The 12,817-nt window shown below is 42.6% G+C and overlaps 1 protein-coding gene across 7 annotated transcripts; it reads left to right on the forward strand.

The window, feature by feature from the left end:
* Positions 1 to 289: 289 nt before the first annotated feature.
* LOC105038433 (probable anion transporter 6) lies at positions 290 to 5,068 on the forward strand. 7 transcript variants are annotated; one of them, XM_019847761.3, is made up of 2 exons: positions 290 to 686; positions 3,339 to 5,068. In XM_019847761.3, exon 2 carries the CDS (start codon positions 3,517 to 3,519, stop codon positions 4,861 to 4,863), a length of 1,347 nt encoding a protein of 448 aa, XP_019703320.1. In that variant the 5' UTR covers positions 290 to 686; positions 3,339 to 3,516; the 3' UTR covers positions 4,864 to 5,068. The 7 variants fall into 7 exon arrangements, with proteins under 7 accessions (XP_019703320.1, XP_010912547.1, XP_010912553.1 ...); XM_010914245.4 differs by having other exon boundaries at positions 3,349 to 5,068; XM_010914251.4 differs by having other exon boundaries at positions 3,375 to 5,068.
* The last annotated feature ends 7,749 nt before the right edge of the window (positions 5,069 to 12,817 follow it).

The following is a 12,817-nucleotide window of genomic DNA, read 5'->3' on the forward strand; positions in this document are numbered from 1 at the left end:
GTCCAAAAAGGCCCCGGGTTCGGGTTGCATCTTTCACACAAAAGAAAATGATTTTTTTTTTTTTACGACGTAGGCCGTTGGATCACGTCTCATACATATCTCAAAGCATTCCAAACTTCTTTATCCATCCATCTGGCTATTATATGATTTAACGGTGGATGCTCACGAAGGAAGATGAATCCTTCTTTCGCGCGAAAGATACAACCCGTGTCCCTCGCCTCCACAAATAATGCTGCTCCTAGATCTCGCCCGGCATTCAGCGCTCGCCCGTGACGACATGACACCGTGTATCCGGAAACAATCCGTATCAGATCATAAACACCAACCGGAGAGCAGGTGGGATGTGGGCCCCGCGCGATGTAGTGCTACTAATTTCCTTCTCGTTACCTAGATCCAGCGTCCCGTTACTTGCTTCATTTCCCAATCACCTCGGCCATTGACCTCCAAACCCTCTACTCTCGATGGATCCCATCTGATACCCAGTTTGGAGGTCAAAAACCTTTACCATTCGGCGATCTCCAACCCTACTACTTCCAGGGTTTTATCGTACACTTATCTATTCTTGAGCTTGTTATATTTTTAGGGTTTCAGTGATTTTTTCGTTGTTCTTCTTGTTCTTCTTCATTTGGCTGTGAGATTGTTTTGGTGGACATTGTGCGGCAAGCCGGCATCGCCGCCGAGGTGAGGTTGGTTAATCCTTGTTCCTGATAATTTTATTTAATTCGTGCAGTATGGGAGGTTGATGATCGTTCTTGTAGTTATTGATAAATTGAAATGTTCAAACATGCGAAGAATCGAGGAAAGGTGCTATTGCTTGATGTCATTTAAGAAAATGAGCTTACAGAACTAACAAAGTTGTGGAACCCGATGGATTGACCTTGAAACTGGAAGAGAAGTCAAAGCCCTAAAGGAGCTAATTGTTGGGAATGGTGAGTTCATGTTGGATTTATCTAGGATTGCAAAGGCTTTGTTAATGTTTAGAGAGTAGTTTGGGTGGATATGGGTAGAATTAAATGGATTTGGGGCAACATGAAATCGGATATGTACCTTAAATGAACCGAAAACCTTCAAAGAAGAAAGAGGGGGAAGAAGTTAGGAATGGTTGCAAAAGATGATCAACCCAAGTAAGAGGTCCCTTTTATGTCAATGTGGTAGATCGTGGTAATATAGGGCATATTAAAACATTAAATTAGATCGAAGGTTGAGTTGAAAAAAGTTGGATGGTCTCAAACGTCAAGTTATTCGAGATGAGAATAGAGGTTAAATTGTAATAAAAGGGTCGTATGACAAATGATGTTGGTGTCTGGTGATGAATAATTACTTCATGGGACATTTTCTGGATCTATTTTCTTATCTGGTCAAGTTTGTAATCGGAAGGCTGTTATGCTGATTGAGTTCGTGGGATGAGTACTGGAGATGGCAAATTAACCCCCTTCCTTATGGTCCACATTTTACTAAGAATTTAACCTTAGTAGGAGGAATTTGGTGTATATCTTGGAATTTGTTGCAAGGTTTAAAAGAAAATCAGAAATATGAAACCATACTTGAAGCAATGAGAGGCAATTTAAGAAAAAAGTGATGTGGGATCCACTGTAAAACAGAAAAGATAGGTATATCATTTAATGAAAGTTCAATTACTGATTTCAGTCTCCATGGACTGTTTTTCAAGAGCACCTAGATAGCTCTAAAGCATAAATAGTATAACATATGGACTCCCTTATGTATGATATTATGTAAGTTCCGTGTTTGGATCATTCCCTTGGCTAGTTAGATCTTATAAAGGACCTTTTTGAACACCACTGCCATATAACGATGTTTGTATGAATTTTAAAAATGTCATGGAACTTGCACTAGGTATCAATTTACTCATGTGAGGCATATTGTCATTTTTGCCAAACTTTACAAAAATGATGGAAGATGAACTGATAGAAAAGTGATAGTTGCTCAATTTTACAACTTGAAATTCGATCAAAAAAATTTTATAAAAAAAAAGAGTAAAAAAGGGGTATCACTAGTTGATAGAAAAATGTGAGAGGGAGGGGGGGGGGGGGGAGAGAGAGATGAAATTTACTTCCAAATCAATAAAAGAAAAATATGATAATATGCTTTTAGTTAGAAAATGAGATCCCAGTCACTTCCATATATTAAGTTAATTGTATCACTTTATACAATAAACCAAATATTTGCAGGGACCCTCAGCCTCAAAAAGCAGTCTCTAGCTGAAGAAAAAAGTAATAATTTTATGAGTTGAGGAGTTCTAGACCAATTATAACTTCTAATAACCTGCATAGATTTGTTCCATAGTTTTGATCCTGTTAAAGTTATAATGAATTTCTAAGTTATTATCTAATCATAGGCGACATATGTGATATATCTACATAAAGTTCTAAATGGTTTATAAACTTTATTGCCACCTTAAATTACCTTATGTTCCAACTTTTATTCTCTTCAAGTTTTTGAATTGTCAGATACTTTTGATGTTTACATCTAAGTGGATATTTGAACATCATTTATTTGGAACTGCCCTATCTTTTGTTTATCATTAGTGCAGTTTGCATTATAGTTAGCTTATCTGCACTTTTGAGAACCTATAGGACAATATATCATTAAGTTTGTTGAGGGAGAACTTACTGTTGATGATATGTTTAAAAAGTTCTTAGTGCAATCAAGAAGAAACTTTGTATGCTTGGGAAAACTATTTATGATGAAAATGAGAACATCATTTCTTTGGTTCTGCCATATCTTCTGTTTATCGTTAGTGCATTTAGCATTATAGTTAGCATATCTGCACTTTTGAGAACCTCTAGGACAATATATCGTTAAGTTTGTTGAGGGAGAACTTACTGTTGATGATATGTTTAAAAAAGTTCTTAGTGCAATCAGAAAAAACTGTGTATGCTTGTGAAAACTATTTTATGATGAAAATGACAAAACTGATGATAGACATGAAGCTATTGTCCAATACAAGAGTTCTATGATTCTCTACCATACATCCAACTATTTTAATAACCTTCCATCTTATTCAGTGGTTAGGGCTTTTAATGATCAGGAATTTATGTTCAAAATCTCCATGTAAAAATGTTATTTATTGTGTAGATATTTCATGTACTTACATTTATATAAGAGTTGAACATGCTAGAGGAAGAAGAAAACTTGAAAACTTTGAAAGATGTATTTCTTTTCCTTTAGAATGTTGCCATTCTGATTAGCTCAGAATCACATGCAAGTTGCTGACTTCAGCCTCTTTCTGATTTTTGTCTAATTTATAAGGCATTTTGATAACATATTCTTAGCAGCTTAAGGTTACCTTGTGACTATTTTTACTGATATTGCATTAGTTATCTTCAGGTATGCTATTTTGGTTGTGGTTTCAGATTCTCAATTATATCTGGAAATGCTGGATCAAAATCTAAGAATTGGAAGGACTGGAAGAATGGCTTAGGGCATTTCTGTAAAAGAAAAATGGGATACTGGGTAGGATGACATGAAGGGACAGTGACAGAGAATTCTTCATACATGGAACAGTTAAATATAATGAGTTTGAGATTTCCAAAGCGATATCTTATTGTTCTGCTGACGTTCATCAGCACAAATGTGTGCTACATTGAGCGTATGGGCTTCTCAATTGCTTACACTGTGGCTGCAGATGCCATTGGTGTAGATCAATCAAGCAAGGGCCTGATACTTTCAACATTCTACTATGGGTATGTTGTCTCACAGGTTCCTGGTGGATGGGCAGCACAGCGACTAGGAGGAAGGCGTGTTCTGCTTATGTCATTTGTACTGTGGTCTTCAACATGTGCTTTAGTTCCACTGGACCCTAGTAAAGTCAGTATATTAGTGCTTGCTCGCTTGCTTGTTGGGGTGGCACAGGGATTCATATTTCCCTCCATTCATACAGTGCTAGCGCAATGGGTCCCTCCACATGAGCGTTCCCGTTCTGTATCTCTTACAACTTCAGGGATGTACCTAGGTGCAGCTGGTGGCATGCTTCTACTACCAAGCTTGGTGAAGTACAAGGGTCCTCAGTCAGTTTTTGTGGTTGAAGCAGCATTGGGTGCCATCTGGTCTATCCTTTGGTTTAAATGTGCTAGCGATCCACCTCGTTCTGATCATCCTAAGGCAATGGCTGCTGGTTTTGGGGAGTCTTTGTTGCCTAAAACTCGGCTGAAAGATAAGATGAGAGTGCAAAATGGTGGAAATTCTCTCAATGCCACTAAGATCCCATGGAAGAGGATAATATTCAGTCTGCCAGTTTGGGCAATTGTGGTGAACAACTTCACTTTCCATTATGCATTATATGTGCTTATGAATTGGTTGCCAACGTATTTTGAACTCGGTCTTCAGCTCAGTCTTCAGGAGATGGGATCTTCGAAGATGCTCCCTTACCTGAACATGTTTATTTTTTCTAATATAGGTGGAGTAGCAGCAGATCACCTGATTACAAGAAGGATCTTGTCTGTGACAAAGACTCGTAAACTTTTGAATACTGTTGGGTTCATCATAGCTGCTTTTGCTTTGATGGCCCTCCCATATTTCAGAACTTCTGCAGGGACTGTGTTCTGTTCTTCACTTTCTCTTGGCTTTTTGGCACTAGGAAGAGCAGGATTTGCTGTAAATCACCTGGATGTGGCTCCAAGGTATGCAGGCATTGTGATGGGAGTTTCTAATACGGCCGGCACATTGGCTGGTATTGTTGGTGTGGGGCTCACAGGGAGCATTCTGGAGGCTGCAAAGACTGCTAATCTAGATCTTTCAAGCTCTGAGAGCTGGAGATCCGTATTCTTTGTTCCAGGATACCTCTGCATATTCAGTTCTGTTATTTTTTTAATATTTGCAACGGGAGAAAGAATTTTCGAGTAACAAACCATTACTATGGACATTTTTTTGTTCAAAAGTCCATTGCCAAGATTTTAGCTGGAGATTTCATTTTAATACTTTTGGTACATTCAGACCACTGGTTTCTTTACACCGATTTAGATTCATTTGATGCTATTGTATTTTAAGCATTGTAATGGCTAATGAGTAAACAACATGGAATGTCAAGATCAGAAATTGAGGTTCTCGAGATCAAGTTTATTTCTTTATAATTTTCATTTTCTTCCCTTGTATTGGCCATATGACTTGAGCTCATTTGCTTGTAATTTGGGCAATATCATTGCTTAATTAGGAAGAGCAGAGGCTTTAATTGAGATTATCTGTATTCCTTTCTAATGGAATGTTTCCTTTTTGCTGAATATTTATATGTGAACTAAGTATTTTGATGGTCAGAGTATAGACCTATACACCATTCAAGGTCGATGCTGGGGCACTGATATATAATAGAACAACTCGGAAAGAATGCACTTGTAAATAGCATATCCTTAAGCAAATGCACATGGTGCTATGATTGGTAGGAACCGTTAAGATGGATTTAGATGAGAATAGATGCATAGGTATCTCTGGGCTTTTCATTTGGTAGTTATTTATATGCTCTTCTTATTTGCACCTATTTGGACTATCTCGAAGTAGCGTTTAGGAGAGAAGCAGCAGAAGGAAGTGCATTTCATAGCATAATAATACTGCCGTTACTATTGCAGCAGATAAAATATTCAAGCGCTTTTCATGCATGGCAAGCCAAAACTGATCACAGCCAGAGCTTTGGCACTCTCTGGTAGAGATATCTTGGGACAACCACCGAACATTCAGTTATAAGTTGGAAACATGTTCATCATTCAACGTGATAGGTATTATTAGGTAGCCTGTCAAATTCATAGCAGGATATTAGAAGAGTTCTGTGAAAAAAGGAATTAGATGAAAACAATTAAGACTTTTTCCCAACTCTAATACTGTAGTGTTATTTTATCACACCAAATTACATGATACTCAGTATTCATAATTTATTCTAAAGCCAGATCTTTATAAGGTGAATTAGGTGGCTTTTGTAAAAAGGGAATGGGTGAACAGCTCTTTCTTCTTGCTTCCTCCATTTTAATAAAATATTTTGAGGCGTAGAAAAATTCTCTGCTAGGCCTTCTGATCTGGGTGTTTTTAACATGATGCTTAGTCATTCCAGGCTCAGTACTCATCATAAAGAAACATCTACTTGGATATTGTTGTGCACACGTGTTAAGGTTACGGACACCTTTTCCTCTCTTGCCCTTATCAAACTTGCCCTTCTAGTTATTGATATATTCCAATGTAGTCCAGTTGTCTATCTTCGTTAACGAATGATATCACGTGACCATCATATGATACCAGTATTTTATAAAACAACGAAAATATTCTTATCCCCAACCCCTCCTTTTCGATTGATCCCCTCCTCCATCGTCAGTGTCTCTTTTTCTCTCTCCTCCTTCCCCCTCTTCCCTTTCTTTCTCACCCACTTTTTCTCTATGATAGTTTCTTTTATCTCCATCTATTCCTCTCCGACAATCCCTCTTCCCCCTCCTCCCTTTCCTCCTCACCCACTTCTCCTCTAAAATTATCCATGAGCCCTTTCACTCTACGACGACTCTTTGCACCTCCAACTATTCTTAGTCGGTAACCCCTCTGTCCCCCTCATTCTCTTCCTCTTCATCCATTTATCCTTCTCATCCTCCTTTAAGCCGCTCATGAGCCCTCCCCTCCATGATGGCTCCCTCCGCCTTTCCCACTTCTCGCCAACAATCCATTCTTCCTTCTCCCCTTCCTCCCCACCCTCTTCTCCTCCTTATCATGCACTTCCTCTAATGACGCCAATGATCCCTCTCCCTTTATGATGGTTCTCTTTATCTCTATCCATTCCTTGCCGGTGGCTTCTCTCTCCTCCTCCCCTTCATCCTTATTACTTCTTCTCTTCATCCTCTTTTTCTTTCAACCCCGCCTATGAGCTCCACTCCTCTAGGACAACTCCCTTTACCTCTACCCCTTCTCATCGGCAATCTATCCTTCCTCCTCACCCTTTTCTCCACCTTGTCATCCACTTTCTCCAAGGCCACCCATGAGCCCTCCCCCTCCAAGGCATTCTCTCCACCTTTACCCATTCCTTGTAGGTGGTCTCTTCTCCCTCCACCCATTCCTCCTTAACCCTTTCTCTTCCTCCTCCTTTAATCCCACCAATAAGGCTTTCGATGCTGTTGTTCTCTTCCATGCTAACATTCATGACCCCACCTTTCCCCTCCATCATGGCTCTCTCCACCTGCACCTCTTCCTCACCAGCGATCTCTTTCCATATGAGTGAGGGATTTGATAAGAAAGGTAACACCATTTATTGATAAGTGAATAGTTAATTTATATTAGAATATATCGATAATTAAAAAAATTAGTTAGACACTTTTTAAAGTACATAAGATGTAAATAAAATTGGGCTAACATTGAAGAGATGTTCCTATAATTTATCATAAAAAAAATATTCTACCTAGATAATGCATTCCAGATATTCCAATCCAATGCATTCCAAATTTAACCATCCACATAGAGAGATGAACAATCAAAGACGACAAATATATTCTAGTAGACAACATAACTAGGAACTCACTCTGTTAGATGTATGTCCTAGAAGCCAATATGGCTGATACATTATAATAAATCTAGGATATAATTTTGTACTTAATATATTGATATGATCAATAAAAGGATAATTTCTTTTTCATTCAAGTATGATGCGTTCTTAAATCGTCCATGAAATTAGCTTTGATACATATTATCAAAGTATTGAGAATTAGAGACATATATTTAATTCCTAAATGCTTCCGATCATAGGATCATCATGAGGATGATGATGGATCCGGACAGACTGGTGCATAAATCACTTTCTTCGAGATAGATGGATCTTTAATCTACTGCGTAGAAACATAGGGCGACAAGTGCAGATAGTTGTTAGAGAACAATTAGCCCTGAGCGTGACCATACGAGAGATCACTTGGATTTCTATTCAATCGTCAGTAATTATCTCAATACTGTAGTTGTGTGACTGGTTCTTTGACTTGAGATGGTACTGCTACTTGCAGTGAGGCTGCTGGAGTTTGATTGACATATAAATATGGGTCTCAATGAGTTCTTGTAGTGGATGTTGGCGATAGTTGATCCACTATAGGAGTGGGGTGCGCATCAAGATAGGATCTATTGATCTTGATAGAGAGGAGTAGTCCTATGAAATTTGAGAGGCTAAGTTTAAGAGTTTGTGGCTACAGCAGTGTGATTGATGGAAAAGAGTTTTCATAGAAGTCACAACTGGACTTGAGCTAATCAATCTATCATATGACTGATGTTGAGGTTTGACGATATCCATGACCTGCCATCTAGTCGGGACTCACGATAGAGGGACTAAATCATATGTTAACTACACCTAGAGGTTCATTTCAGTTCTACGGGTTGCCACTACATACTGCTAGGTGTTACTGGTGGATTGTGAGAGCTCACTAGGATTATTCCGGATCGATAATCCTTACTGAGTTAGAGTGAAATTATTTCGACCCATTGAAAAGAGTTTCAATGATATAATGTTAGAGATCATTGTATATCTCACTACTAGATAGAATTAAACCTATAGGATCACACAACAAAGGGATTAGGCTTGGAATAAGAATTTGAGCTTATGAAGTGTCAATTGGATTTAGAAAAATTCATTGGATTTATAGTAACTGTTGGTGCAGAATTCCGCCGAAGCCGGAGTTGCTGGAGTTGAGATGACCGCAGTCATAGCTGGAACTTGTAAGGAAAGTTTAAACCGGAGTTGGGGGTGCTCCGACAAGATCCTCCGACGCTCAAGTCAGTACTCTGCCTCAACAGAAATGGAGTACCTGAGTGAAAATTTTAGCAGAGTTTTGGGATAGAGTTTAGAGCTTAGAGGAGAATGTATCTGGGGGTCCCTTTTTATAGACGGAGAGCGTAACTGATTGACAGCGACGTCTGTAACCACCTGGTAGTGGGCTGTTCAGGGCCACGCAGGGTTTGTTACGGAGAGTAGTGACGTCAGGGGTCGTTCAGGGCCATGTGAAGTTTGTTACGGAGAGTGGAGTTGTGTCCGTTGTCATGACTTGCCAGAGAGTGATAGAGCCCGGAGAGTGGAGTGGTGTCCGTTGTCGCGACTTGCTAGAGAGTGGTAGAGCCCGGAGAGTAGAGTGGTGTCCATTGTCGCGACTTGCCAGAGAGTAGTGGAGCCACGCGAAATCCATTGCAGAGAGTGGAGCAAGGTAGTGGCCATTGTCGTGACTTGCCAAAGAGTTCGGATCTATCGGCTGGGACATCTGATGGAGCGGAATGGCTCTCTATCCCGTCGATCTAGGAGAAGCTCGGATGTTTTCGAAGCTGCTGATGAGTCTACTATTGTTGGATACCTTAGGCACTGATACTACAGGTGGGAGTCATCTGCCGTAGAAGCCCGGATGGAGACTTTTCGTCGGTGAAGTCCGGTAGGAGTCCGATTGCTAGAGAAGTCCGTATGGGATTTACCTGATGTGGAAGATCGTCTGAAGATTATCCACCGGAGAAGTCTGGTTTCATGAAGAATTTGGTGGAGGGTTGGCCAGCGGTGGACTTCGGATAGCATTGGGGAGGTTCGACAGACATCAGAGGTGATCGATCATTGTAGAAATCTAGTTGTCGGAGTCCGTCCATCGTAGGAGCTCGTCCGATATCCATCCGCTATGAAAGTTCGGATGGAGTCTGGTTCTTGTAGAAGGCTGAAGGGAAACCGCTTATTGTAGAAGCTCGATCGAAGATCGGTTATCGTGGGAGCTCGGAGTAGCGACCTGGCCGGTGGGTCCTGTCCCATTGTAGAAGCTCGTCTGGGATTCGGCTACGAAGAAGCTCGGCTGAAGTCTACCTGTAATAGAAGTTCGGAAGAAATGCATTTACAGTAGAGGCTCGAATAAAATTTGCTTACAGTAGAGATCCGAGGTAGACCACCCACTGTAGGAGTTCGGGGTAGACCGCTCGTAGTAGAAGTTCGGAGTAGACTGCTCATAGTAGAAGCTCGGAGTAAACCACTCGTAGTAGGAGTTCGGAGTAGATCGCTTGTAGTAGGAGTTCGGCTCTCGCAGGAGCTCGGTTGGAATCCTGAAGGTGGTTGACCACCGTAGAAACTTGGATGGAGTCTGATTACTGTAGAAATCTCGTTGTTGAAGAAGCTCGAATATTGACGAAGTCCGAAAGAAGTTCAGAGAATAGTTGATCACTGTAGAAGGTTGACTGATAGTGAGATCTAGAGAGCCTTTGGAGCGGCCCGGTAGATGGATGGAGAAGCTCATTATCAAGAAGTCCGGGAGCTTGGACAGTCGAGGGGGTTCAGAGAGACGCCACACAAGGTCGGAAGCTGGAAAGGCCCTGGAAGGGTCGGTCTTTTACAAACTTCGGTCAGGGGGTATTTTATACCCAACACCAGTCCCCTACTTCTGAGTTCGGATTCCGAATGAAGGAAGTATAGAGAAATTCTCACAGCCGAAGTTGCCCCCCTCGATTTTCGCACTCGGTGGTTGCCAGATATTTTGGCGTTTGGCGCGTTGGTCCCAAAGTCTTTTCAAATCAAAGCGATCCGAAAAGGTTTTTTCGAAATTTCCACTGGGGCGTGGCTCTAGGTACGGTGCAATAATGATTTTGTCAGCTGTCAGCCATTTTCAATAGCCTGTCATAGTGAGTGGGACACGCGGCAAGTGTTGGTCGGCCAGAGGAGGTCCGCGATCATAACTGCTCCAGGCCCTGTTTTCTATTTAAACACGTCCTCCTCCTTCAGGGGTTTCACTTTGCCTGAGAGAGTCCCTCGATTTTCTCCTCTTTTCCGAGAGCTCCAGCCTCCTTTAGCATCCTTCTCGGCCTTAGGCATCCTTCGGGTTGACTTCCACCATCCTTGCCGTCTTCCTGCACTCCTTGGGCCAACCTAGGTTAGTTCCGAAACTTCTTACCATTTTTCTGTTCTTCCTTCTTTGTATTCCATTCGTTTAGCTTCCTCGAGAGCTTTTTTGCTGTTTTTTTTGATTTTATTTTCAGGATTTTTGTGGCTTCTATTTGATCCAAAATGTCTTCTGATATCTCCTCTTCTAGCGGTTCTAGGAGTTCGTCAACCCTAGTTTCCCAGAGTCCTTGTACCGTAGACGGATCCATAGTCGGGACCGAACCTCGTCTGGTCTTTGCATCAGACACCATCCCCAGCTCTTTGACTCCGGATGAGCTCTCACTGATAAGGATTCAGTATGGGGTTCCTCCTCCCGACCGCTTCTGTCTGTACCAGGAGGTCTTTCGTGCCGGACTGCAGCTTCCACTTCCGCCTTTCATCGTCACCCTCTTTTATTTTCTGAATATTTCTCTAGTCTCAGTAGTGTCGAACTCCTTTAGGTTTTTGATAGGATTTCTTTCTCTTTGTAGTTTAGCTGATGTTCGGCCGACTCTTTCTTTATTTAGAAATTTTTACATCTTCAAGCGTCATCCCTCGGCAAAGGACTGGTGGTACTTCTCTCCTCAGTTCGGTAGAAAGGGGTTGCTGAAAGGCGCCCCCTCTTCTATCCACAACTGGAAGGGGAGGTTCTTCTATGTCCGATGCCCGACCTTGGAGCTAGATTACCCCCTTGGGGCTCTCTGAGGGATTCCGTCCGCCGGGCTTCTAGCCTAGAAAGGGACGACCTTGAAGCCTCCAAAAAGCTCGAGGCTTATCAAGCCCCCCTCCTCTCCGAACTTCTGAAGGAACAACTTTTGTTCAACGTCGGCCTGAGTTCTCTTAACCCTGTCGGTACCATTTTTTTTTTCTGCTGCTTCTCCTTTTTCTTACTCCATCTCTGAGCCGTGTTGATCTTCTTTTATTGCATACATGGATGCAGGCGTGGCTCGGAGGTTAGCCCAGGATCTCAAGACCCACAAGAGAAAAGATGCCTCGACTTCGGGGTCAATGAAGAAAGCCAGGATAGAAGGGACAAGCTTGGCTGTGCCTGCTCCGGTGGTCGTTGCCGTCGAAGTCCCTTCTGACGTCGAACCCGAAGTCCCCCGAGCCCTTTCAAGGAGCCCCCTGGCCGAGGATCCCGCTCCAGGGGTTCGTCCCGAGGGGGCACCCGGGGCCGAAGGGAGGAAGAGAAAGAAGACCCTGGCCTGAAAGAGCCGCAGTCGCAAGGTTGCCGTCGAGGGGGCCGATGGCTCTGACGAAGACCTAGGAAAAAATTCCTTCAACAACATGAATTTAATAAAGAGGCTGATCGAAGGGTGCATTCTGCCCGAGGTCGTCGAGAGGATCGTCCTTGCTGATCCCGAGCTGCAGGTCTGGGACTCTCTAGGATCTTTCTTCGAAGTAGGTTAACCCACTTTTTTCTCCTTCTTGCTTCTTTACTTAATTTATTCTTCAGCCTTTATATTGACTCCCCGGCATTTCTTGCAGATTGGGCACCAGCTTGTCGCCAACGTCGAGGTGGTGAAGATCGTCAAGAGGGAGGCAGCTCGGGTGGAGGAAGGTCGCCTGGCTGGGGCCACCCACCTCGAGGAGAAGATCGCCGAGGCCCTAAGTCTCTAGGAGGCGCTGGAAAAGGAGGGACAAACCTCATCCGATTTGAGGACCGCCTTGGAGGAGGAGAGAAAGAAGGCTGAGGCCGAAGTCTCTGAACTGAAGGCGCAGGCTTCCGAGTTGAAGGCGTAGGTTTTCGAGCTGAAAGTGCGGATTCCGTCCCTGATCTTGGAGGCAGGGGCCTGAGTAGTGGAGGAGTTCAAGGCCTCCTCTGAGATGGAGGATCTACAAGTCTAATTCGGCCAGGATGCCTTCATCAAGGGTTTTGAATTCTGCCAAAAGAAGGTGGCTGGAAGGTTCCCCGAACTGGATCTTGGCTTCCTGGATGAGACGTCCGACGATGAAACAGGACCATCCAAAACCGCTGCCGACCTT

This window comes from Elaeis guineensis, chromosome 1 (genome assembly GCF_000442705.2).
Source record: "Elaeis guineensis isolate ETL-2024a chromosome 1, EG11, whole genome shotgun sequence".
In the NCBI taxonomy this organism is placed as follows: domain Eukaryota; kingdom Viridiplantae; phylum Streptophyta; class Magnoliopsida; order Arecales; family Arecaceae; genus Elaeis; species Elaeis guineensis.

Coding starts and splice junctions, on each gene's coding strand:
- LOC105038433 (XM_019847761.3), top strand. CDS start 3,517: ATGGAACAGTTAAATATAATGAGTTTGAGATTTCCAAAGCGATATCTT.